At 55.7% G+C, this 27,526-nt stretch overlaps 1 protein-coding gene across 3 annotated transcripts; it reads left to right on the forward strand.

The window, feature by feature from the left end:
• On the forward strand, window positions 1–27,056 carry LOC123111912 (uncharacterized). Of its 3 annotated transcripts, none has more exons than XM_044532792.1 (3): window positions 381–9,053; window positions 9,215–9,320; window positions 26,409–27,056. In XM_044532792.1, the coding sequence occupies exon 1, from the start codon at window positions 7,732–7,734 to the stop codon at window positions 8,932–8,934; it is 1,203 nt and encodes a 400-aa protein (XP_044388727.1). In that variant the 5' UTR covers window positions 381–7,731; the 3' UTR covers window positions 8,935–9,053; window positions 9,215–9,320; window positions 26,409–27,056. The 3 variants fall into 3 exon arrangements, 2 of the variants coding, with proteins under 2 accessions (XP_044388727.1, XP_044388728.1); XM_044532793.1 differs by lacking the exon at window positions 26,409–27,056 and adding an exon at window positions 9,459–12,393; XR_006454892.1 differs by lacking the exons at window positions 381–9,053; window positions 9,215–9,320 and adding an exon at window positions 1–329.
• Window positions 27,057–27,526: the final 470 nt, after the last annotated feature.

Raw genomic sequence — 27,526 nt, forward strand, 5'->3', positions numbered from 1 at the left:
TCCCCTGCTCCTGCCCTCCTCAGTCCTCACCCCACAAGCTCACCCCGAAGCCGAGCACCAGAAGAGAACGGCGGAGCCGTCCCTAACCCTACCGCACCTCTGTACCGGAGCCGAGAGGAGGCCGGAGCGCCAGCCCGCTGCCCCCGCGCCCTCACGCAAGCCTCGCGCCTCGTCTCGTCCCTGCGTTCTCGGCATTTCGGCAGGCACGGCTGCAGCCCGCATCAGGCAGGCAACGCGTACGGCGAGGACTGCGCACGGCGCACGCGGTACGTCCACCGATCACCAAGACTGCGCAGCACGATATCAAGTCGTTGCAGCACCGTGACCCCGTGAGTCTACTGCCTTCTCAATTTCTGCCCCCCCCCCCCCCCCCTCTCCCGTTGAGCATAGAGGATGAGCCTTAATGTATGGATTAATTCGTTGTAGCATGAGTACAATTCAACTAGAAGATGACGCACCGTTTTTCTTCTTCTTCTTCGTGAATTTCATGAATTAGAGCAATAATTTTCAGATGCTAAATGCAGTATTTATAAAATAGATGTAGTGGCAGCACTTTTACAATCCAACCTAATTATACTACATTGTAAAAAAAAGACTTAATTGTACTCTCATCATAATAATACCTTTTTAAAACCAATGACTTAACTGAAGCGGCAATTCAACAATAATGCTAGATGCCTAGATGACATCCTTAGAGGAATAAAAATGCAACTTGTACTGCTACCTGATTTTATTCTTGTCTTGATAAATAACTCTATCAAACCCATTAAAAGAAAATGTATTGATGCTCTTTCCAAGCAGCATTGAGTCAAACTTGTGTTCAGACGCACCTTGGAAAGTAACATAATTCCTCTAGGATCAGTTTTGTACAAGTTCAGTGTACTTTGCGCAGGCAAATGGCTACATAAAAGTTGAGTAAAAGAAAATAGTGAACAACAAATTTTAACGGATATAGAAACTGAGCCGTGCAATCAAGCCTCAAGATCCATGTCTTCAAGCTGAAAATCGGCGTCTTAATCATTTGGTGAATCATCATCGTCTTCATCGTTGCTCTCCATGTCTTGATCATATTCTGCCACTTCTAATTCAGCCCTCAACTCTTCATCATGCACAACTAGCCTTGTTCCTGAGTGGTTCCGAGTGTAGGTGATATAAGGGCCTACGGGTCGTGCAATAGACTCGCCAGGATCAGGATGAGCTCTCCTAGGGAAGTTGCGACTTGCTAGAGAAGTCAGCGCACCCATAGCTTCATCAACTTGAGACCAAAGTAGTGGTGTTTCACCGTCCATTACTTGAGCTTGATGTTCATGGACCATTTCAGCATTGGTATCAACCCATTCATTATACCATTGAAATTCTTCTAGGACAAGTGGATTAGGTATCGTTGATTTAGAGCCTTGCTCACGCAGATTTTGAAACCTAGCTTCAATTTTCCGGTTGTAGGAGACATATGATAGCTTGTTCAATCTCTTGTACTCTAGACGGTTTCTCCCTTTGGTGTGGATCTGCAAGCACACAAATATGCGAGAAGCTGCTGAAATTAGCCTATCAAACTAGCCAACTAATGGCTACTTACATGAGCAAATACACTCCTATTGCGCTCGCAGCCAGATGCTGAACACCATAGACTAATGATTCGCTTTGCAAGAGTTTGGAGGTCAAAAGCAAGGCCACCATAAGCACTCCACCAAAGAACTACAAAATCAGCAAGTCCAACATTAAAGAGAAGGCCAAAATAACCAGCAACTAATGGAATAATTGAGTTGAAAAAGAAGACACAAGCTGCCATAAAATTTATACTTATGAGGGCTCTTTTTGTCGTGGTCTTTAATTGACAATGGCTTCAAGAAACATTCACCTTCCGTTCGCTCATAGTCGTCAGCTTCCCTACTTATAGTTGCTTGTAGGTCATCATCGGGCTCCATCTTCCATAGCACATCATTGAACATTCAACGGAGACGGGTAGCTTGCCTTTGTTGGCCTCCCTAATACAACAACGACAAAGCCTTTAGTCTCAAACAAGTTGGGTTAGGCTACAGGTGAAACCCATAAGATCTCGCGACCAACTCATGGTTCTGGCACATGGATAGCAATCTTCCACGCACTCCTATTCATGGCTAGTTCTTTGGTGATACTCCAGTCCTTCAGATCTCTCTTTACGGACTCCTCCCATGTCAAGTTCGGTCTACCCCGACCTCTCTTGACATTATCAGCACGCTTTAGCCGTCCGCATGCGCTGGAGCTTCTGGAGGCCTGCGTTGAATATGCGCAAACCATCTCAAACGGTGTTGGACAAGCTTCTCTTTAATCGGTGCTACCCCAAGTCTATCTCGTATATCATCATTCCGGACTCCTTCCTTGTGTGGCCACACATCCATCTCAACATGCGCATCTCCGCCACATCTAACTGTTGAACGTGTCGCTTCTTAGTCGGCCAACACTCGGTGCCATACAACGTTGCGGGTCGAATCGTCGTCCTAGAGAATGCCAGAAGCTTGACGCCACTTCATCCATCCGACTTTAATTCGATGGTTCACATCTTCATCCATATCCCCATCCTTCTGCAGCATTGACCCCAAATATCGAAAGGTGTCCTTCTGAGGCACCACCTGCCATCAAGGCTAACCTTCTCCTCCTCGTGCCTAGTAGTACTAAAACCGCATCTCATGTACTCGATTTTAGCTCTACTAAGTCTGAAACCTTTCGATTCCAAGGTTTGTCTCCATAGCTCTAACTTCCTATTGGCTCGCGTCTGCATGTCATCGACTAGCATCACATCATCCGCAAAGAGCATACACCATGGGATATCTCGTTGTATATCCCTTGTGACCTCATCCATCACCAAAACTAAAAGATAAGGGCTCAAAGCTGACCCCTGGTGCAGTCCTATTTTAATCGAGAAGTCATCAGTGTTGCCATCACTTGTCCAAACACATGTCACAACATTATCGTACATGTCCTTGATGAGGGTAATGTACTTTGCTAGAACTTTGTGTTGGCCCACGACATGACATTCCGTGGTATCTTATCATTGGCCTTCTCCAAGTCAATGAACAACATATGCAGGTCCTTCTTTTGCTCCCTATATCTCTCCATAAGTTGTCGTACCAAGAAAATGGCTTCCATGGTCGACCTCCCAGGCATGAAGCCAAACTAAATTTTGGTCCCGCTTGTCATTCTTCTTAAGCGGTGCTCAGTAACTCTCTCCCATAGCTTCGTTGTATGGCTCATCAGCTTAATTCCACGATAATTAGTACAACTCTGAACACCCCCCTTGTTCTTGAAGATTGATACTAATATACTCAGTCTCCATTCTTCTGGCATCTTGTTTGCTCGAAAAATGAGATTGAAAAGCTTGGTTAGCCATACTATCGCTATTCCCCGAGGCCTCTCCACACCTCAATGGGGATACAATTAGGGCCCATCGTCTTGCCTCCTTTCATCCTTTTTAAATCCTCCTTGACCTCAGACCGCCGCACAAAACGCCTGCTGGTATCATCAAAGAGTCGCCCAGTTCAATGGTAGAGCTCTCATTCTCCCCATTGAACAGCTTGTCGAAGTACTCCCGCCATATATGCTTAGAGGCTGTTTGGGACTGCTCTGCTCCCTAAAATTCAGCTCCGCTTCAGAAAACACAAGCCAAACGGGGTAGCTCCATGATACGCCACTCCGCAAAAAAACTAGAAGTTGGGGTACAACTCCTAGTTTTGTATGAAGCTCTTCAGGGGGTGCTTCAAAAAACTCTAGAAGCTGGAGTTGGGGGGAAATTACCCACCACCGCCACCAGTAAGTGGATACACCTTCGTTTCCCCCTCTCATCCAATCAAATAGATCCTTTCCACCAAATTTCCTATTCTTGAAGCTGGAGCTAGATGGAAGCCAAACATTTTCTTTTGTAGTGCTACAACTTCTGTATGTAACTGCTCCAGTGTGAATTTAGTGGACTGAAACTGATTTTGATGAAGCAGAGCAGTCCCAAACAAACCCTTATTCTCCTTATCCTTCACTAGGAGCTGGTTTGCAACGTCCTTGATGCATTTGACTTGGTCAACATCCCTCGTCTTTCTCTCTCGGATCTTGGCCATCTTATAGATGTCCCTTTCGCCTTCCTTCGTGTCTAACTGCTGGTAGAGGTCCTCATATGCCCGACCCCTCGCTTCACTCACAGCTCTCTTTGTAGCCTTCTTCGCCATCTTGTACTTCTCTATATTGTTTGCACTCCTATACAAGTATAGGCGTCTGAAACAATCTTTCTGGACATCATCATTCCACCACCAGGTATCTTTAGCTTTGCTTCTACTTCCCCAGGACACTCCAAACTCCTTTGAGTCCACCTTACGGATGCAAATCGCCATCTTCATCAACATATTGTCCGCATCCCCTCCTTCCTCCCAAGGGCCCTCCTTAATGACCCTCTCCTTGAACGCCTGTGCTACCTCCCCCCTGAGCTTCCACCACTTCGTTCTAGCGACTTTGGCATGCTTATCCCGCCGGACATGAATCCGAAAGCGGAAGTCAACAACCACAAGCTTATGCTGAGGGACAACACTCTCTCCAGGTATCACCTTACAATCTAGGCACGCACGCGTGTCTTCTCTTCTCGAGAGGATGAAATCAATCTGGCTAGAGTGTTGACCACTACTAAAAGTCACTAGATGTGATTCTCTCTTTTTAAAGAGGGTCTTAGTTACGATCATGTCGTAGACTAGAGCAAAGCTTAAGATATCTTCTCCTTCTTGATTCCTGATGCGATAGCCAAAGCCCCCATGCACCCCTTCAAAACATGTGTTAGATGTGTACCCATGTGGCCATTGAGGTATTCTCCTATGAAGATCTTCTCGCCAATCAGTACACTCCTAACCATGTCCTCCAGGCCTTCCCAGAACTCCCTCTCGGTTTTCTCATTGTGGCCTACTTGCGGGGCATACACGCTGATAACATTGAGAACTAAGTCCCAACTACCAGCTTGACCAAGATAATCCGGTCCACACGTTTCTTGACGTCTACCACTCCATATTTGAGGCTCTTCTTGATCAAGATGCCTACTCCAGTTCTTCGGGTCCACCCCGTCCTCTCTTGACATTATCTGCACGCTTTAGCCGTCCGCTATGCACTGGAGCTTCTGGAGGCCTGCGCTGAATATGCCCAAACCATCTCATATGATGTTGGACAAGCTTCTATCCAATCGGTGCTACCCCAACTCTATCTCGTATATCATTCCGGACCCCATCCTTGTGTGGCCACACATCCATCTCAACATGCGCATCTCCGCCACACCTAAGTGTTAAACATGTCGCCTTTTAGTCAGCCAACACTCGACGCCATACAACATTGCGGGTTGAATTGCCGTCCTATAGAACCTGCCTTTTATCTTTTGTGCCAGTCTCTTGTCACGGAAAACGCCAGAAGCTTGTCGCACTTCATCCATCCAACTTTGATTTGATGGTTCACATCTTCATCAATATCCCCATCCTTCTGCAGCATTGACCCCAAATATCAAAAGGTGTCCTTCTGAGGCACCACCTGCCCATCAAGGATAACCTCCTCCTCATGCCTAGTAGTACTAAAACCGCACCTCATGTACTTGGTTTTACTTCTATGAAGTCTAAAACCTTTCGATTCCAAGGTTTGTCAACATAGCTCTAGCTTCCTATTAACCCCCGTCCGACTATCATTGACTAGCACCACATCATCCACAAAGAGCATGCACCATGAGATATCTCCTTGTATATCCCTTGTGACCTCATCCATCACCAAAGCAAAAAAGATAAGGGCTCAAAGCTGACCCCTGGCGCAGTCCATTTTTCATGCATTCCAAAAGAAATATCTGCAAATATTGCATATTAATCATAATACTTGCATGTGATCTGTCAAGTATTAGGATTAATATGCAATATTTGTAGATATTTCTTTTGCAATGCATGAAAAATGGACTGCACCAGGGGTCTGCTCTGCCGATTTTATTCTGTGATAAGTTGGCATAAAAGCTAAATAATTCACTGTCTTGCTAAGCCATCGTACATATTAGAGAGAACTAGTCATATTTGTAGAAGAAAAGGTCGATGGATGAAGTATGGAATCTATCCAGGTTTATTGTCGTGGTGGGCGCACGGCAGATGCCAAGGGATGGCTAAAGAGAGGAGGAGGCTCGAGGGCACTGGTGAGCTCCAGAGGCGAGGTCGGCATGAGCGAGCGCGGGACGCAAGACATACCCAGGTTCGGGGCTCTCCGGAGAGATAACACCCCTAGTCCTGCCGAGTGTGGTTTATGTGTAACAGTACAGAGTTGCTCCTAGAGCTGTATGGAGGAAGAAGGAAGGCAGGCCAAGGCTTAGGCTGCTCCCTCTCCTGGTGGGTGGCTAGTTTAGTTGATCTGGTGTTCGCTATGGTTCTCGTCGTGCGTGTGAGTTGCCCGCATGCATGAGGGCTCCTGGGAGGTTTTATAGGCCAACCCCCCAGGGATACAATGGCAATGTTACAAGGCTATGGGGCCGGGTTGTCAGTGTCCGGGAAGCCGGTGCTGGGACCCGCCGGGTTCTCCGGGCGCGGGCCCCGCATGTCTAGGGGCACTGTTTACCGTCTTGGCGATCGTCAGGGAGTGGCTGGGTTGAGTCTGCTACAGTGGCACTCTGTCAGGTCGTCGCTTACTGGCGTCAGCAGTGACGACGGGTGCACTGTTGCCATGCTGGCCCTGGTCAGCGGGTAGGTGGGGCACTGTTGCCACGCCCCGGCTGACCAGAGGCATGGGCGGGTCACTGTGGCCTTGCTCACCGTGAATGGAGGCTCGTCCCATTGTACGGTCGGGATAGGACGGGAGCTGACCCGAGGCCGGGTTGAGGAACACGCCAAAGGGGGAGATGGCTTGTTGGAGAAGTCTTGGTGTTCCGGGTTCGGCCGCCTTGTGCCGGCCGTTGGGGCCAGGTTGAGGAGTCCGGCCAGGTCGAAGAGTTCGGCCCGGTTGAGGGGCTTGGCTGGGTTGAGCAACCCGGCCAAACGTGAGCCGGATTGAGGGGCGATGCTGGCCCCGTTGTTTTCAAGAAGGATTCGGGTTCCGTTGCCTGCCCGGGATTCATCCTCCCGATAGTAGTCCCCGAAGTTGTGAAGGTCCGCCATCTTCGGGTGGGAGGGCCTTCGCAGTTTTCCCCCTGAGGAGGTGAATTTTGCGACCGCCGGGTCCGGCAACACCCACTGTGTGCCGGCTTCCAGAAGCCGGATCGCGGCATCCCAGCGGAGGTGGGAAACCGAGGAGTTGATCGAATCTTGAGGCAATCTTTTGGGCTTCGTGCGGGCGCCACGTGGCGCCTGGAAGCCGGAGGGGCCTGACAGGCCACGCGCGCGACAGGACAGGGCGACGTGCTTCGCCGCCCCGCACCCTCGGCCCATGCGTGCGGATTTATTGCAGCGTCCGCGAGTCGGTTGCCATTCTCGAGGCAGTTATTGCGTGCGTACGTGCGCACTTATTGCGGGGGAGTGGGAGGGGCGAGCGCAAACGATCCTACTTCCCCACGTTTCGAACCGTGGCTTATAAATTGGGGGGAAGGGGAGCGGCGGAAGTCATTCTCGCTCGCGCTCCCCTGCCTCTTCATCCTCTCTCTGCTCCTTGCGACCGCCGTGCGCTGCGACACCCGCCGCTCCGAGCAAAGCTCCGTCGCCACTCTTCTGCATTCCTTTTCTATGTCTTCGCCGATGGCGCTTCCCTCGGGCTCGTGGATGGGCTCGACCGTCACCACGGATGACATCACGTATCTCCGCACCACCAGGCGCTTGCCGGGGGAGACGGAGGTCGCCGTGCGCCTGCCGTAGGGCGAGCGGGAGCCGCGGCCCAAGGGCACCGAGCGCGTGGTGTTCTACCCGCACTCCAAGCGCGGGTTCGGCCTTCCTGCGAGCAGCTTCTTCCGCAACTTCCTGGAGTTCTTCGGGCTCCAGCCCCATCATCTTGGCGCGGGCGCCATCGTGCAACTCTCTGGCTTCGTCACCCTCTGCGAGGGGTACCTGGGGGTCGAGCCCTCAATTGATCTCTGGGTGCGCTTCTTCTCCTTGTAGTAGCAGGGGCCGAAGGTCGGCGAGATGTCCGACTGCGCGGCCGCCGTCATCTACAAGCGGTCGGGCGCTGACTACCCCAAGATGCCGCTGGAGGACTCTGCCAAGAAGTGGCACAACTCCTGCGTCCGCAACCTTGGCGCGGACCGCATCAACCTGCCGCCCTTCGTCGACGCGCTGTCGCGGGCGAAACAGAACTGGGGCTATTATCCCCGGCACCTGTCACAGGAGGTGCTCAATCTGTGCCAGGGTGTCAGAGATGAGGGAGCGGGAGGTGCTCACTGAGACCGACCTCAACACCGCTTTCATCAGGCGTCGGGTGTTGCCGCTGCAGCAGCACACCCACATCATCGGTCAGATGGCCGGACTCCAGGACCCCAACCGCATGTCGAACTTGCGCCTGGGGGCGGACCAGGTCGCCCGTTGGGTCAACGACATCTCCAAGGCCGGGCTGCGGGACGACTGGGAGTTCGGGAAGTCTTCGTACAGCCAGGCGAACCCGGTGCCCGTGGTGAGTCCCTGGTCTCCATACTTTGCTACCGCCCATCTTCTTGTTCGTCCCGACGCGACGCAGGAGGTGCTTCTGAACGCCATCTGGCATCCATATGATCGGCCTGGGCGGGGGTTGAGGGAGGCGGCGACGACGCCGTCTTGGAGGAGGTGCCACGGATGGCGCTGGAGGGAGCGCCTCGGGCGCTGCCGGGCGGGGCACTGCTGGTGGTGGCGCCGCAGGCCACTTTGGCTGTTGAGCCAGCGAGGGTGCCGGAGAAGGCGCCGGCCGCGGAAGAGGCGGTCAGCGGAGAGTACACCCTGGTCCCTAGGCCAGGGGGACGCCGGGTCGCCGGGTCGCAGCCGGCTTGAGGCGGGACCAGTGAGGTATTCTTCGGGCCCCTGACCCAGGAGGAGGCGCCGATGGCCGCCATGAGCCGGCGCCTGCGGGGCCGGACGGACAGGATCCAGGCCTTCGCCCAGGCCGAGGTGGAGCAGACGCGGGAGTTGGAGCGCGCCGTGCTCGTAAGTTCTCCCTTGTCCTCTGTTTTTCTTTTTTACTGCTTCTTCTGTGTGGGGGCGCGCTAGCGCACCCACTGGGTGTAGCCCCCGAGATTCGGGCCAACTACGTAGTAGTTGGGTCGAATCTTAAACTGTCATCTTGCGCTGATCATCGCTTCTTGCAGCAACTGGATTCCTACCGAGTCAGCGTCTTCAACCGGCTCCTGGACAAGCACCGACAACTCAAGGAGTAGTTTGCCGCCAAGGAGGAGGAGCTCCGCCTTTCCGCAGGTATTTTTCTTGTGTGCTGCTTTTAGTGAGGGCGCGCTAGCGCACCCACTGGGTGTAGCCCCCGAGATTCGGGCCAACTGCATAGTAGTTGGGTTGAATCTTAAAGTGGTCCTTTGTTTCTAAGTTTTTCTTTTGCAGCCGAGGTGTTGTCTCGGAAGACCCAACTGTTTCGAGCCGGCTTCCATTACGACCGGCTTGTTGCCGATGCCGGCCGGCTTGAGGCCGAGGTGGCGAAGGCGAAGGCGGAGGCGACAGGAGCCCGGTTGGCGCTTGATGATGCCAGCCAGCTGCAGGAGCGGCTGGTGGGCGACAAGAGCCGTCTTGAGGCCGAGGTGGAGCGTCTCAAGGCGGAAGCCGCCAAGGTCGTGGAGGCATAGCGGGCCCTTGCCGAGGCTGATGAGCAACGCGGCAAGCTGGCCGACGACAAGGGCCATCTCCAGGCCGAGGTGGAGCTCCTGAAGGCGCTGGTGGCCGCGGCGGAGCAGGACCGTCAGGGGGAAACCCGTCGCCGCGAGGAGTCCGAGAAGGCGGCCGAGGCCAAGGACGCCGAGTTGGAGGCGGCCCTTGCCAAGGTGGCCGACTTGGAGAAGACGCTCCAGGAGCGTGACCGCACCATTGCCAGGGAGCGGCGCGGTACGTTGCTTGAAGCGTAGCACCTGGAAGAGTCCTTCCCCAGTAAGTGCTTTCCTTGGGTTCTGCCGGGCTGGAATCCTGGCTTCTTTTCCTTGGTGATTGTTCTGACTTGCTCTACTTCTTGACAGGGGCCTTCCCGGAGACGTGCCAGCTGGCGGAGGAAGCCGTGCGCTTTCAGCGAGACCCGCAGGGAGTGGTCGGCTCCGGGACCGACCCGCAGGTGGCTTGGACCTTCCCGGATATCGTGACCGCCGCCGAGGCTCATCTGCGAGACTTGGGCGAGCAGATGGGGCGGCTCACTGAGGCTGGCGTAGTGATGATGGCGGCCCTATGGCCGGGCTCCCTTGCGCCAAACAACTTCACGCGGTTGTCGCGGTGGTTGGACGCGGGCCCGGGCCGGCTCCACGAGTGGCGCGTTTCTGCCGCCCGTGCCGGCGCTGAGATGGCGCTCAGGTTTGCGATGTCTTGGCATCCGGATCTGTCGCTGGATGCATTGATGGGCTAGTGAGCCAGCGCGGAGAACCAGCTGCGGGCAGAGGCCGGACGGATCGCGCCCGGGCCAGCTACATTGCCGGGTTCGCTTTTCACGATGAGTTCCAGCCGGAGCGGGCAAGACGGCGGAGTCGTGCCTGCTGACGACCGCGGCCTGCTTCTGAACGACCCGGAGGGCAGCTCCGAGGAGACGGGTGTCTACGGCGACGCAGATGCCGAGGAGGAAGACACCGGCACCTCGGCGAACCCGGAGGCCACCGAGGGGGAGTCGGCAGCTGCGCGACCCGGTGCTGGGGGTGCTTGAAGCTGTCCTGTTTAACTTAGTAGAGCTTTCCATTAGGTAGTAGGTCCACCCACCCACTGGGGGTATTCGGGTGTAATGAACTCTGGCCTTGGGCCTGTCTTTTAAATTTGTGATGTATATATTTCGTGGGTGCTTGCGTTTTTGCCTTTTGTCTTTTGAGCCGTTTTCTTGCGACTTTCCCCTCTTGGGCTCCCCCCTGCGAGTCTGACGGCCGAGGCTCCAGTCCGTGACAAGGAGTTCGGTCTTTGAGAGGAGCGTGCGGTATTTAGGCTTTCAAAATGTTGAGCGCGAGCGAAACACCCACTGGGCCAGCTGGCGACAATCCGGCGAAGCCGGTTGGCGCGGTAACTTAAAGTGGCGGGGCCGGGTTGGGCAATCTGGCGGTCCTTGACTTAGTATTCGTGGTGCGCTGGTGCTTTGGCCCGTTGTGCTTGCTAGCCGACAGCCGAAGCTGGTTCTGTGGCCTAGGGCGAAGTGGAGGGCCGCGACGACCTCAATGCGTCAGGAACCACTAAGGAAGGCGGGGGGTGGCGACCAAGCCGGCCAGCCCCCGAGCCCCCGGGTCGAGCAAGTCGAATCGGTGGTGGGGTAGATTTAAGAGAGAAAAAATGCACAAGTGCGGGAGACACAATAGCTTGGTCGAAAAGGGCAGCCCTCGAGCGTCGTTCGAGGACTCCATGGTTTTCATACGATTACAAAAGGCTGTGCACACAGCTAACTGTAAAACTGGTGGAGGAGTTCTGCGTTCCATGGCCGGCTCGTTTCTTCGCCGGCAGTGTCTTTCTTGCGCTTGTTTGACTTGCGGGCGTCGATGAGGTAGTAGGCGCTGCGGTCGCACAATGCCTTGCTGACGATGAAGGGGCCCTCCCATGGGGGGCAGCTTGTGCTGGTCGGCTTGCTGCTGGACGAGTCGGAGGACAAGGTCTCCCTCATGAAATGCGAGGGGCTTGATCTTCTTGTTGTGGTAGTGCCTCAGGCCTTGCTGGTAGATGGCTGACCGGCTTAGCGCCAAGAGGCGTGTACATCGCAACGCGCGACGAGTCGAACTCGACGTCAATCGGGATGACGGCTTTGGCTCCGTAGACGAGGAAGAACGGGGTGAACCCGGTCGACCAGTTTGGCGTGGTGCGGAGGCTCCAGAGGACGGCCGGCAACTCGTCGAGCCAGTAGCCGGGCGAGCGGATGAGCGGCTCGATGAGCCGCGGCTTGATACCAGATAGGATGAGGCCGTTGGCCCGCTCGACCTGGCCGTTGGACTGCGGATGTGCAACGGAAGCCAGGTCGAGGCGAATGCCGGAGACGGAGCAGTATTGCACGACCGCGCCCTTGGCGAAGCTGGTGCCGTTGTCCGTGATGATGCTGTTCGGCATGCCGTAGCGTACCGCGATGTCTTTGACGAACCGGACGGCTGTCGACCCGTCCAGCTTCTTGATCGGTCGTACTTCAATCCACTTGGTGAACTTGTCCACTGCTACCAGCAAATGCGTCATGCCGCCGCGGGCGGTCTTGAAGGGCCCCACCATGTCGTGTCCCCAGACCGCAAAAGGCCAGGCGATTAGGATGATCTGGAGTGCCGAGGCCGGCTGGTGGCTGCGCTTGCTGAAGCGCTGGCATCCCTCGCACTTGAGGACAAGCGACTCGGCGTCTTGAAGGGCCGTGGGCCAGTAGAAACCATGGCGGAAAGCCTTGGCCACCAGGGATCATGAAGCAGCGTGGTGCCCGCACTCGTCCTAGTGTATGTCGAGGAGGATCTCAATGCCCTGGTCCTGCTCGACGCAACGCTGGAACACGCTGGTGGAGCTGCGCTTGACGAGCTCGTTGTTGATGATGTAGGTGGACACCCGCCGCTGCACTTGCCGGGCCTTGGTCTCGTCCATGGGGAGAACCCGTTCTCCAGAAACTCAAGATGGGCAGGGCCCATGATGGAGCCGTCACCACGGCGAAGACGGCCACCATGGCGGGTTCCGGGGCGGCAGCCCCCGAGCCGGGGTTGGGGACGGCGGCGGCCGGGTTGAGGATGACGGCGGCCGGGTCGACGACTGCAGTGCTGGAAGGTGGCGCCGGCGTTCTTCAGGTCGAACGACATGATGATGTAGCAGTACGCCCCAAAGGGCGTGATGAAGGACGTCTTCAGGGTGTCGGCCGAGTCCAGCTTTATCTGGTGATAGCTGGAGTAAGCATCCAGGAAGGACAGGAGCTCACAGCCGGCGGTGGAGTCGATGACTTGATCGATCCGCGGGAGGGCGAACGGATCCTCGGGGCAGGCCTTGTTTAGGCTGGTGTAGTCAATACACATGCGCCAGGTCTTGTTCTTCTTCAGGAGGAGGACTGGTTTGGCCAGCCACTCGGGGTGAAACACTTTCATGATGAAGCCGGCCGCCAGAAGCTTGGCGACCTCTTCATCAATGGTTCTTCTCTTCTCCTCTGAAGAAACGTCGTAGGGGTTGGCGGACAGGCTTGGCGTCCTTGCGGACGTGGAGTTTGTGCTCGGCGTACTTTCTCGGGATACCCGGCATGTCCTTTGGGGTCAATGCGAAAATATCCCGATTCTCACGGAGAAGTCGACAAGCTCGCCTTTCTATTTGCTGTCGAGGCGGGTGCCTACGACAACGTACTTGCTGCAGCTTGGATCTTTCGGGTTCAGCTTCACCTTCTCGGTTTCCTTGGAGGGCTTGAACGAGGCCTCGTCGGCCGGCTCCTCGGCCGGAATCGGCACGGCCAGCATCTCGCTGGCTAGGGCGACGATTCGGTCGAGGTGGCGCCGCTCCTCGGTTATGACCAGCGACTCGGCCAGTTTGGCGCCATCTCGGGTGCACTCCAGGGACTTGCGATAATCGCCAGCGATGGTGATGAGGTCCTTCGGACCCGGCAGCTTCATCTTTAGGTAAGCGTAGTGGGGGACCGCCATGAACTTGGCGAGCGCGGGCCGGCCCAGTAGCGCATGGTACGCACTAGACACATCCACCACCTCGAACCAGAGCGGCTTGTGTCGGAAGTGGTCGCTGGTGCCGAACAGGACGTCGAGCCGGATCCGGCCGATCGGAGAGCAAGAGAGGCCGGGAACGATGCCGTGGAAGATCGTCCGGGTCGGCTCCAGGTCTTTGGCCTCGAGGCCGAGCTTAGTCATGGTGTCGCGGTAGAGGATGTTGATGCTGCTGCCGCCGTCGATGAGAACCCGGGAGAACTTGTACGTTCACCGAGGCGCGACGATGGTGGGGTTGAGGACGAGGGCGTAGCCACCTGGGTTCGGCATGACAGCCGGGTGGTCTTCCGGAGTCCAAGTGACCGGGCGCTCCGACCAGTGCATGTATTCCGGCTTGGCCGGGATGACGATGTTCACTTCCTGCCGGAGCAGGCGCTCGCTACGCTTGTCGTCACCGAGGCTGGTGAAGACGACGTAGGTCGCGTTCTGGGCAGGATAGACGTCGTCGCGCTTCGCGCCGCCAGGCGGAGGAGGCAGAGGCGGCTGCCCCGCTCCCGGAGCCGGGGCCGGAGGAGGCGGGATGTCGCCCCTCATGAGGCGCTTGGTGATGGCGCATTGCCGAAGCGTGTGTGTGGATGGCCTTGCGCCGCTGTGATGCTTGCAGGGAGTGTCAAGCATCTCCTTGAAACTCATGGCGGGCCGCCACACCGTCTTGCCGGTCTGCCGGCGTTTGGCGGCCGGGTCGGCCGCGGGCGCATGCTCGGCGGCCGTGACAAGCCGATTGTCGTAGCGCTGGGCCGGCTGGTCGGCCTTGCGCTTGTTGTTCTGCTGGTTGTGCTGCTGCCGGCTGCCTTCGCCGACCGGCTTCGGAAGGGGGAACCGGCTTTGCTTTGCCGGCTTCGTCCAACGCCACCTGGATCTTCATGGCGGAGTCGGCGTTGGCGTACTTGTCCGCTGTCACCATGAGCGCGGCCATGGTGGCCGACTCGGAGTGTAAGAGCTTGTGCTTGAGGAGGGTACCATCTCGGCACCCGTTGACGAAGTACTGGATTGCTTGGACTTCATGGACGCCCTCGCAGCTGTTCCGGAGCTCGGTCCAGCGTGCAAGGTACTCGCGGCCGGTTTCCATCGGCCCCTGCATGCACACGACGAGCTGGTTGGGACGGTCGGGTCGCCGGTAGGTCCCGGTGAAGTTGCGTACGAAGGCTTGCTCAAAATCGACCCACGCATTGATGCTGCCCACCGGCAAGCTGTTCAACCATGTGCGGACCGACCACTGGAGCATGAGCGGCGCGTAGCGCACGACGAGCCAGTGGTTGCCTCCCGCGATGCCGATGGCGGTGGTGTACCAGTCCTCCGGCTTGACGGTGTCGTTGTACTTGAGGGTGTCACGGGGGAGCGTGAACCCTTTGGGAAAGGGCTCGTCCTGGATGCGTGCGCCGAAGCACGCCGGCCCGACAGCGCCGCTCTCCTCCAGCTCCAGGGAAAGGGCGAGCCGGTCGAGGCGGTGGCGGGCGTTGGTGTCGTTGATGCCGCGCGGGCCCAGCCGGCCGGCGACCGCGCCACGGGCCAGGTCGACCAAAGCCGGACGTCGGTCGGGTTGCAGGGGAGGGTCATGACGGCGCCGATCTTCCAGGGCCGTCTTGTCACCCAAGCTGCCGGCAATCGTCGGGGCGGGGTTGCGCCCGGTCCGGCTACAGCCGGAGTGCGCCTTGCCGGGTGGTGAAGACGCTGTGTTCTGCTGGTCGCCGGGACCGTCGGCGCGGGCGGAGCTGGATCCAGCCGGCTTGGCGAGTTGGTTGAGGCGGTCCTGCTGCGCGTTGGCCGCATCGAGGAGGTCGTTCACCCGCTTCAGGCGGTCTTTCAGCTCTTCGCCCGCAAGCTGATGCAGGCCGACTACAGCCGCTTGGGCGGCATGCATGTTCTTCACGGGAATTTCGTAGACGGGGGATGGCGCCGAAGGCGCGGCCGATCGCGACGCCCCGGGTCCGTATGTCGGCGACCCGGCTTGGCTCGGCCTCGGCAGGCGTGAAGCCGTAGGCAGCGTTGCGCTCCAGCTGAGCGGAGTCCAGGCGACGCTGCGTGGCGGCGAGCGTCTCGGTCAGGTCCACCAGGCGCTAGCGGTCCTCCTCGACCCAAGTCCGGGCATCGGCGATGTTGGAGGCGTCGACGTCGGTGGCGATGGGGACGCGAAGGCTCTGCATCATGGCGCGCAACGGGTTGGGCGAGCCGGCCCGATCCGCTGGACGAGGAGGAGGCACCGGTGTCGGTGATGAAGACCTCCACACAGAGGTCCATTGCCCCGGCAGGAGCGTTGCCGCCGAGGGAAAGGGGGAGTCGGAGAAGTCAAGTACCTCGCTAGGGTACTCGTCGGCCGCGGGCGCATCGAAGATGCGCAGCGTGGCGAAGGAGGCGGCGAGCGCGTCGATGACATCGTCCGCCAGCGTGACGGGCTCGTCGGAGTCGGAGGGGAGCCCCGTCTGGAGCATGCTTCCGGCCAGGACCTCGAGCTGCCCCACGGTGGGCGCCAACTGTCATGGTGGGCGCACGGCAGATGCCAAGGGATGGCTAAAGAGAGAAGAAGGCTCGAGGGCACTGGTGGGCTCCAGAGGCGAGGTCATCAAGAGCGAGCGCGGGACGCAAGACATACCCAGGTTCGGGGCTCTTCGGAGAGATAACACCCTTAGTCCTGCCGAGTATGGTTTATGTGTAACAGTACAGAGTTGCTCCTAGAGCTGTATCGAGGAAGAAGGAAGGCAGGCTAAGGCTTAGGCTACTCCTGGTGGGTGGCTAGTTTAGTTGATCTGGTGTTCGCTACGGTTCTCGTCGTGCGTGTGAGTTGCCCGCATGCATGAGGGCTCCTAGGGGGTTTTATAGGCCAACCCCTGGGATACAATGGTAATGTTACAAGGCCGTGGGTCCGGTTTGTCAGTGTCCGGGAAGCCGGTGCTGGGACCCGCCGGGTGTCAGGACTCGCCGGGTTCTCCGGGCACGGGCCCCACATGCCTAGAGGCACTGTTTGTCGTCTTGTCGATCGTTAGGGAGTGGCCGGGTTGAGTCTCTACAGTGGCGCTCCGTTAGGTCGCCGCTTGTTGGCGTCAGCAGTGACGACAGGTGCACTGTTGCCATGCTGGCCCTGGTCAGCGGGTAGGTGGGGCACTGTTGCCACGCCCCGGCTGACCAGAGGCATGGGCGGGTCACTGTGGCCTTGCTCATCCGTGAATGGAGACTCGTCCCATCGTACGGCCGGGATGGGACGAGAGCTGACCCGAGGCCAGGTTGAGGAACACGCAAAGAGGGAGCTGGCTTGTTGGAGAAGTCTTGGTGTGCCGGGTGTTGGGGATATACATAACAGGTAGGCCCACGAAGGGTCGAAATATCATGAAGCATGGGGTCCACACAACATGTGGGTCCAGGTCAATTTCATACAGACACACTATCCACTCGGATAAGCAGCATACTATCCACTCGACCAAGCAACATACCATCCACTCGGATGACGGTTCACCACTCGACCGTACGACTCACTCGGATATACGAAGACCAGCAGGCAGCAAGGCAGTCGGCATCTTTCTAATAGTGAGGGCTTAATAGCGGGCTGGCATTATGGCATTCATACCCCACTTTGTAACATAGGAGGTGAGGGGGTGGCGCACTCTATATAAGCCACCCCCACCACTAGACTTGGGGGGGCTTTTTCTTCCACCTCTCTCTCTTTTCACCATTAGTCTCATGACTTAGCTCAGGCATGGGGATCCGTTCCTCTCTCACACACACATATTGTAATCTCCGGATATATACTCAGATAAAACAAAGCCTCTCCGGAGCACGAGACGTAGGGTTGTTATCTCCACCGTGAGAGGCCCGAACTCGCTAAAACCACTGTGTCACCCATATGCATCTCGATAGATCATGCTCCGTTCTCCTACCCCTCTCTTACTGTCAGACTTAGAACCACGACAGTTGGCGCCCACCGTGGGGCATGGTGTCTATCGAGCCATGATGCAAATGGTTTTATTTCTTCGATCTTTGTCCGTCGATCAACAATCCTCAATGGAGGGTTTGATCCAGGATGTTCCGGACATCACTCCATTTACAGGAGGATAAAATGCTCCTACAAAAGGATCAGGGAGTTGCTCATCTCAAACTTATCCTCTTTACAATCAAACATTACAATGATCTAACAATGGTTTATTCTTCTTATGTATGCACACGAGCTTATACAAAAGGACACCTCCTTTTGTTTCGATTGGTGGCTCGGCTCCTGGACGATAAAGCGTCGTCGTCCGCTCATCATCATTTGCGAACTCATCTGCGACGCCATCGCCGAGTGCCCGCACACACACAACCGCTAAAGCTCGGCCTGGTTCCCCGACCGGCTGAGCACGACGGCCGGCGGTCGACCCAGTTCCTCGGGCGACAAGGCGCTGCTGCCGGCAATCCGCCAAATTCCGCGGGTGTCGAAGCACGACTCCGACCGGCGCACGGCTCCGGCTCCCCGAGCAGTGAAGCACGATCACCAGCGCTCGCGTCAGCCTCGCCCATGGCTGCGTCGACCCGCGACTGGACTGCGGCCAGCTGCTCATCCTCCCTCGTCAGCTTCTCCAGCGTGGTGGCTGTGGCACGCGCGCGGATCCGCCCGTCGCTCCTCCGGGTGCGCGGTTCTTCGCTCCATCGCCGTTTGCTGGCCATGGTTTTCCTTTCTCCTTTAACCATGCAAGGTGAGTGGGCCATCTCCTCCTTGATTACCTGCATGCAGGTTAATGCGGTGTACAGGCAACGGAAGGGCGTGGTGATCTCCAACGTCAAATTAATTGGCTGCCTCATTAAGCGGCCAATTAATGGATTACTAACGCCACTTATCTGATTGCTAGGCCGCGGACCCTAGTTAATTCGTGCATGCATGCATGTATGACTGACCATCAGGCCTTGAATTTCCTGGCCGTGCTTGCTAGTAACTTGCAGGGTCACCCGATGAATCTTCCTCTCAGACAGCTGCGAACCCGATTCGTCCAGAGTTCACACAGATGAATCCAATCGGATGCAGACTCAAGTTCACTAGGCCATGGACCCTAGTTCACTCGGCCGCCTATGCGTCGTCGCTGGACGCGTCTTCATCGCTCAGCTGCCCGTGCACCGTTGCTCAGCTGGACGCGTCTTCATCACTCAGCGGCCCGCGCATCGCCATTCTACGGTGTCCCTCGCCAACCACGCGGCGACAACCGCGGCGGTGGGTGCACGGACCGGACGCAGCACCAATGTCGAGGCTGCCCACGTCTCTGATCACAACATGACGGGAGCCACCGGGTCTCCGCCCGCACGCAGCCTCGCACTCGGATTCATCTCAGCCACCTCACCTTGTGATGGATCCGCGCCAAAAACTGCCGCCGCCATGGCTGATCAGATTAATTCGGCACTAGACGTGGACAAACTTCCCCCACGCGCTTTGGATTCGGTCTGCCTGCAAGCGATGAAGCCGCCCACCTCCATCAAATGGGATAGTGCTTGTGGGCACATCCATGCCAAACCTCACCGAGGCCTCCAAGCCCAGCACTCCGCGTCGGCCTGCCCAGCCAGCTCCACACCGACCAGATCGCAGCACAGTTGTGATTTCCTCGGACCAGCGGGTGCACTCGGATGAGGAACTCCACTCGGACTGCACTCACTCGACTGTGAAGCCCATGGGTTCACTCGGCCGGTTCGCCTGGTACTACTTGGTCGGCTAACATCCAGAACATCATCGACAACAACAGCGGCAGTTACGGCGGCCGGTCCGCATCACCTTTGTTCCAAGAACGGCTCGGCTCTCGAACGGTGACGCGCCTCTACTTCACCAGGACGCCCCGCGCATCGTCACTCCGGGCCACGCGTCTACATCATCCGGACGCTCCGCGCGTCGCCACTCTGCGGGACGCGTCTACGTCACTCGGACGCCTCGCTCGTCGCCACTGCGGCACGCGCCTCTACTTCACCAGGACGCCCCGCGCATCGTCACTCCGGGCCACGCGTCTACATCATCCGGACGCTCCGCGTGTCGCCACTCTGCGGGACGCGTCTACGTCACTCGGACACCTCGCTCGTCGCCACTGCGGCACGCGCCTCTACTTCACCAGGACGCCCCGCGCATCGTCACTCCGGGCCACGCGTCTACATCATCCGGACGCTCCGCGCGTCGCCACTCTGCGGGACGCGTCTACGTCACTCGGACGCCTCGCTCGTCGCCACTGCAGCACGCGCCTCTACTTCACCAGGATGCCCCACGCATCGTCACTCCGCGGCACACGTCTACATCATCCGGACGCTCCGCGCGTCGCCACTCTGCGGGACGCGTCTACGTCACTCGGACGCCTCGCATCAGTTGGTCACCTCATCACCACTCGACCGCTCCGGGCCTCGTCAATCGGTTGGTCACCTCATCACCACTCGGTAACCCCGCGACACAGTTTTTACAATCTCATAAATGATTGTTATTCTTTTTATATGCTCTCAATCCCCCAGTGGGTGACTTAGTTGCGAATTCGTCTCGCCTAAGTTTAAAAAAATCCTACCGAGTGGAGAGCAACCCTCCCACTCGGGGGCTTAGCTGCAGTCCAGTACTCACCTAAGTTTCAAAAAAATCCTGCCGAGTGGAGAGCAACCCTCCCACTCGGGGGCTTAGCTGCAGTCCAGTACTCGCCTAAGTTTCAAAAAAAATCCTACCGAGTGGAGAGCAAACCTCCCACTCGGGGGCTTAGCTGCAGTCCAGTACTCGCCTAAGTTTCAAAAAATCCTACCGAGTGGAGAGCAACCCTCCCACTCGGGGGCTTAGCTGCAGTCCAGTACTCGCCTAAGTTTCAAAAAAATCCTACCGAGTGGAGAGAAAACCTCCCACTCGGGGGCTTAGCTGCAGTCCAGTACTCGCCTAAGTTTCAAAAAAATCCTGCCGAGTGGAGAGCAACCCTCCCACTCGGGGGCTTAGCTGCAGTCCAGTACTCGCCTAAGTTTCAAAAAATCCTACCGAGTGGAGAGCAACCCTCCCACTCGGGGGCTTAGATGCAGTCCAGTACTCGCCTAAGTTTAAAAACACGATACAGGTTGGTCACCTCATAACCACTCGGCCGCCCCGTGCGTCGCCACTCAGATGGTCACCTCATAACCACTCGGCCGCCCCGTGCGTCGCCACTCGGTTGGTCACCTCATCACCACTCGGCCGCCCCGTGCGTCGCCACTCGGTTGGTCACCTCATCACCACTCGGCCGCCCCGTGCGTCGCCTCGGCCCACTCCACGGGCCGGCCACAGGTTGGTCACCTCATAACCACTCGGCCGCCCCGTGCGTCGCCACTCGGTTGGTCACCTCATCACCACTCGGCCGCCCCGTGTGTTGCCACTCGGTTGGTCACCTCATCACCACTCGGCCGCCCCGTGCGTCGCCACTCGGTTGGTCACCTCATCACCACTCGGCCACCCCGTGCGTCGCCACCAGGTTGGTCACCTCATAACCACTCGGCCGCCCCGTGCGTCGCCGCCAGGTTGGTCACCTCATAACCACTCGGCCGCCCCGTGCGTCGCCACTCGGTTGGTCACCTCATCACCACTCGACCGCCCCGTGTGTTGCCACTCGGTTGGTCACCTCATCACCACTCGGCCGCCCCGTGCGTCGCCACTCGGTTGGTCACCTCATCACCACTCGGCCGCCCCGTGCGTCGCCACCAGGTTGGTCACCTCATAACCACTCGGCCGCCCCGTGCGTCCGCCAACAGGTTGGTCACCTCATAACCACTCAGCCGCCCCGTGCGTCGCCTCTCGGTTGGTCACCTCATCACCACTCGGCCGCCCCGTGCGTTGCCGCTCGGTTGGTCACCTCATCACCACTCGGCCGCCCCGTGCGTTGCCGCTCAGTTGGTCACCTCATCACCACTCGGCCGCCCCGTGCGTCGCCACCAGGTTGGTCACCTCATAACCACTCGGCCGCCCCGTGCGTCGCCAACAGGTTGGTCACCTCATAACCACTCGGCCGCCCCGTGCGTCGCCACTCGGTTGGTCACCTCATCACCACTCGGCCGCCCCGTGCGTTGCCGCTCGGTTCGTCACCTCATCACCACTCGGCCGCCCCGTGCGTCGCCACTCGGTTGGTCACCTCATCACCACTCGGCCGCCCCGCGCGTCGCCACTCGGTTGGTCACCTCATCACCACTCGGCCGCCCCGCGCGTCGCCACTAAGGTTGGTCACCTCATCACCACTCGGCCGTCCCGTGCATCGCCACTCGGTTGGTCACCTCATCACCACTCGGCCGCCCCGCGCGCCTTCAGACAGCTAAGTCATTTTACATTCTGTTATTTTCGTCTTCCCGAGTATTCCGTAATTCACACATCACGTTTACTCGGAGGCCACGCCACCAAGTGTACCTCTACGCTCGGTTGCTTATTTTCACATACTTGCTTAGTACTGGTTATGTGACTCCCAAGTCCAACTTCCATTTTTTCGCATACATCATTTACGAACACCAGGTATCGTTCTTCATTTCGAGTTTGCATCGGTCCTCCTGGGCTGCAACTCAGTCGAAACACTACACTTCCGTTTTATTTGAGCTAGTATCCCAATGAGTTCAGTCGGATCCGCCGCTTCGACAAGTTCGAACGGATCCTTCGGTCTTTCAGACTCTTGCTGGTTAACCAGCAAGCCCCTTGCACTCCCAGCGGGTGTCTATGGGTGTTATTCACACAAATCATTTCAGCACACATCAAATTTCCTCAAGAAATTATTGTGTTGACTTGTGCCATTTTTTACACAAGTTACGCGATCACTCGACAGCCTTACGCGCCAACTTCATCGCTGCTCGGACTCGGTCACCATACTGATCCTAGCGCACCACAACACTGACCTTGTCCCTCTGTTGACTTCAAACACGTCCGACCAACCCCTCTATGAAATTCTCTTCATCGTATCAATGATATAGACCTCGTCGGGCATGAGACAGATAAGTCCCTTTCATAATTAAACTTCACACTTCACTCTTTTGCGAGTTTGCCTCTTTCGAGCATCACTCGGAAGCTTCTCCTTATCTTTACCCAAATCCGACTCGATGAATTGCAAATCATCCATTCAAGACTATATTTCTCATAGTCCGGCATGTCCGTTGTCGAAGCCTGTAGTATGCTCGGGGGCTACGCCGCACTCGGGGGCTGCACCTCATTTGAAATGACACTCGCCTGAGTGGTCGAGTACTTCATCACCAGTCAGATCCTTCACTTCAACAAGTGCATTCGATCCGCCACTTGGACAAGTTTTATAATCACCCAGATGCTCTGCACACCATCTTCTTTCCTACTCAGACTCAGTTGTCACGACGGTCTTGTTGCGTCGCAACCACACCAAACTCGTCACTACATAAGCTTCGAAAGCATTCGACTAAGTCCTCCGAGGACCATTTTCACCGTCCGGTGACACACGACTTCGCCTTAGCCGCTTCGTGCGCCGCCACTCGGTTGTGCACGTCTTCACCACTCGGCTGCCCCGTGCATCTTCACTTGGCTACATATGTAGTCCTACATTCGACCACTTCACACGTCATCACCATTCGGCCGCCCCACGCGTCGCCACTCGGTTGCGCGCGTCTTCACCACTCGACCGCTCCGTGCATCGTCACTCGGTTGTACACATCATCGCCCCTCTGCCGCCTCGCGCGTCACCATCAGTTGGACATGTCTTTACCTCTACACCCCAACACGGGAATGGCTAAGTTACTCATATGGTCAAACCTCATATCACACTCTGTAGCAAGTTTACCTCCTTCGAGCATCACTCGGGGGCTACGCACGGTAGTTGGCCATGTCACCCTCAGAGGTTACGCCCATTTGGTCAACCTGTTGATCACATCAGGAATATTCTTCTGACCATACATGCTCGGTTCGCCGAAGATCTATAAGTGAAGCACATCCACTTGGATAAATACCCCTTTCATGCAAAAGGGTAAAAATGAAGCACCATCACTGAATCGTACATGCTACCTTACTCGTCGAACATCGTTCGTACAACCACCTCGTTACGCATCCATCCGATTGATTCAATTCCAGACAAAGATATTTGCTGTGCCAACTGCCTGGAGGTTTACCGAGAGACTTAAACCCTCTGCCAGACTCATCTAGTCCGACAGAGGCTCGGGGACTACACCCAGTGGGTGCACTCAGCGTGCCCCCACTGGAAGAGAACTCAGAAAGAAACATTTTGCTCGATGCAAACCCATCTCCAGTATTACTCGACCTCCGAGTCAGAGAAGAACAAGTTCGATCAGTACCAGCTAAGAAGAGTTTTAGTTCTCTCATACCCCCGCCGACTGCCCGCAGTCGACGGCGGTCTCGGGAACTACACCCAGTGGGTGCACTCAGCGTGCCCCCACTGGAGTAATCTCCACTCGGTACGGCCTGACCAGTCCGAGTGATGAACAACAACAAAAAGACAGGCTCTAAGACTCCCGCCGACTGCCCGCAGTCGACGGCAGTCTCGGGGACTACACCCAGTGGGTGCACTCAGCGTGCCCCCACTGGAATGGTATCCACTCGGAACGGTCCGCCCAACCCGAGTGACGGCCAAACAACAAAAAAGACACGTTCCAGGCGTGAAGAAATTCCGAGTAATCAGTTACTCGATGTAGGCCCAGCTCCAAATCACTCCAAAAAAATATTCTATAAGGCGAGTTTAACGCTCCTCCATGGACCTGTTTTGAGCCTTCTTCTAGGACTCAAAGTGTGAAACTCACAAGTGTGGATCTGAAACCGACTCGTATTGACGTTCCTCCGGGATAAGAATGGCATCTCTCTAAAAGAGCAGTCCATGTGTCAATCTGGTTGCACGGATTTAATGACACGCCCATACTCAGATCACGAGTTAAACCTCTCCCGAGAGATGAACGAATGTCACCAAGTTGCTCCTCACAGACACTTACCTCGATTAGTCGGGAAGCATGGTGCCGGAATCCATTGAGATTTTGTTCAAACCTTGGTTGTCTGAAAGCGCGGCGACATGTACCGAGTATTTCTGTAATCACTCGGACCAAACTGTGTCTTACACCAACTCGTTCTGCAAAATCGCAATCGATTCGGGGGCTAATGTTGGGGATATACATAACAGGTAGGCCCACGAAGGGTCGAAATATCATGAAGCATGGGGTCCACACAACATGTGGGTCCAGGTCAATTTCATACAGACACACTATCCACTCGGATAAGCAGCATACTATCCACTCGACCAAGCAACATACCATCCACTCGGATGACGGTTCACCACTCGACCGTACGACTCACTCGGATATACGAAGACCAGCAGGCAGCAAGGCAGTCGGCATCTTTCTAATAGTGAGGGCTTAATAGCGGGCTGGCATTATGGCATTCATACCCCACTTTGTAACATAGGAGGTGAGGGGGTGGCGCACTCTATATAAGCCACCCCCCACCACTAGACTTGGGGGGGCTTTTTCTTCCACCTCTCTCTCTTTTCACCATTAGTCTCATGACTTAGCTCAGGCATGGGGATCCGTTCCTCTCTCACACACACATATTGTAATCTCCGGATATATACTTAGATAAAACAAAGCCTCTCCGGAGCACGAGACGTAGGGTTGTTATCTCCACCGTGAGAGGCCCGAACTCGCTAAAACCACCGTGTCACCCATATGCATCTCGATAGATCATGCTCCGTTCTCCTACCCCTCTCTTACTGTCAGACTTAGAACCACGACACCGGGTTCGGCCGCCTTGTGCCGGCAGTTGTGGCCGGGTTGAGGAGTCCGGCCGGGTCGAAGAGTTCGGTCGGGTCGAGGGGCTTGGCCGGGTTAAGCAACCCGGCCAAGCGTGAGCCGGATTGAGTAGCGATGCTGGCCCTGTTGTTTTCGAAAAGGTTCCGGGTTCCGTTGGCTGCCTCGGGTTCACCCCCCGACAGTTATCTTATCAAGCTGCACTGCACATGAACGGCAAGCCGTCTAACCTGCACCTAATTAGGCACACTAAAGAATAACTATCAAAACTCTTTTCACTGGTTGGACAGACTCGGACAGACTCACAAGCGCTCAAACAAACAAACCAAAACAAAACAAATCAAGCTAATTAGGCTACCACGCCATACAAAGAGAAACCGATCTGTCCCACCAAACAAAGCCTCAACCTCCCCGTGTCTGGCTCTCAATCTCTCAATCATATCAGTATTAATCTCTTCAATCTCTCAGCACCCAGCACATATTAGACATGTGTCTGCGCAGCCCCAGCATGCGGGTGCGCAGCTGCAACTCCCGCATGACCACCGTGCCGGTCTTCACACCACTGACCCGCCTCTAACCACGCTCCCACTGGCCACCCCGCCGCCGCCCACAATGCATCACCCCCGGTTGTGGCGCCTCCAACGGAGGCCAAGCTTGCCCCTGCCGCCACATCCCCTCGATTTCTTTGCCTTCGGCTCTCTCGCCCGTGTTTCACACGCATACCTCTCTTTCCCCAACTTTTCTTATACAGATATGACTACTTCTCTCTAGACCAGGTATGCACATCACTTGTAATGGGCCATACGTGTTGGTAAGGAAGGTTAACAGTGTGGGCCCCATGTTCTCCAAAGCCCACGACGAACCAGGGAGCTTAGAGTTTGTAGGGATTTAAGAATAATATGTAGTTTTGTTGTCGTTATATTTTGAAAGTTATGGTTTGAACCAAGCACCAAAACAAATGGCAGTGGCCTCAGAATTAATGCAAGATTTCTTTTTCTCTGTGCAGGTCGCTGCCTCTGATGTCCCTCACTTAACTACATCCTAATAAAGGCCAAAAGAACGATGAACAAGCCTGCGGCTGTTTCCTTGATAATCCTTCTTATCTTGGGCTCCAACTACGTGCAGGATCGTGCCCGGCTTAACGCCCTGATCCAAAATGTAGGTTGGTTTTTCGGTATCACCCTAAAAAGCTGTATTCTATATGGTCTTCAAGAGATTAGGAAATGGATATGCGGAGCGGAGAGCTCTGGATTTGTGGATGGTTTTCCACTGGATATCAACTTAAATGATGAGAACCCAATAATCTTCGAGGGAAGTGGTATTGGCAACTGGATAGCTCATGTGATAATTAGAACGATGAAGGACTACCACAAGTTATGCAAAGAGAATGTACGAGGTGGCTGCTGTTGTGGTCGTAATGGTCGCAATTGTTGTTGTTATTGTTAGATGAGTCCGATTAGATATCCGAGGCAGAAGGAAATATTATGTGTATTAGGTCCGCATGACAAGTATGGACAGTGACCCTCCTTGGTGTTTTCCCATTTTGCAACGCATGGCTGATTAATTTGTTCCTGTGATGTGTAAGTTGTTGCCTTACCTCGTCGTAAGGACTTATAATAGTTAAGGCAAGTTCAATGAATCATAGCTTTGGTTATAATCAGTTGCATGAGAGCTTTCTGGTAATGGCACTCTTTTGTTATTCCATCTAGGAGGAATCCTGCATATTTTCCATTCTGTCAAACATCTCTTGTTGCCCCTTTTTTATATGATATAATATGCACTGAGCAGAATTGTGGCTGGAGGAAATGCTATGCTACCCTTCTTATCTTCTTACATATTAGAAGTGGTATTTCCTTCTTGCATATTCTTTTGCTTCGGGACACATAAATCTTAAAAGAAGTTGTACAAGAATGTTGTATCATAGTTCAGTTTTATGTGTTAACTATTCAGCTTTATAAGCGTTCAACTCTTCTGCAAACTGATGTTCAGTTTTACACTCAATATTGGCCGCTAATCGCCATATGCTTTGGAAATGCCTTTTAAATTATTACATATTTTTCTGTTCCATCATTTTTAGCTTGATGCACAACTGAGAAAACTAAAAAGATATCTGGTGGACAACAA

Source organism: Triticum aestivum, chromosome 5B (genome assembly GCF_018294505.1).
Source record: "Triticum aestivum cultivar Chinese Spring chromosome 5B, IWGSC CS RefSeq v2.1, whole genome shotgun sequence".
Lineage (NCBI taxonomy): Eukaryota > Viridiplantae > Streptophyta > Magnoliopsida > Poales > Poaceae > Triticum > Triticum aestivum.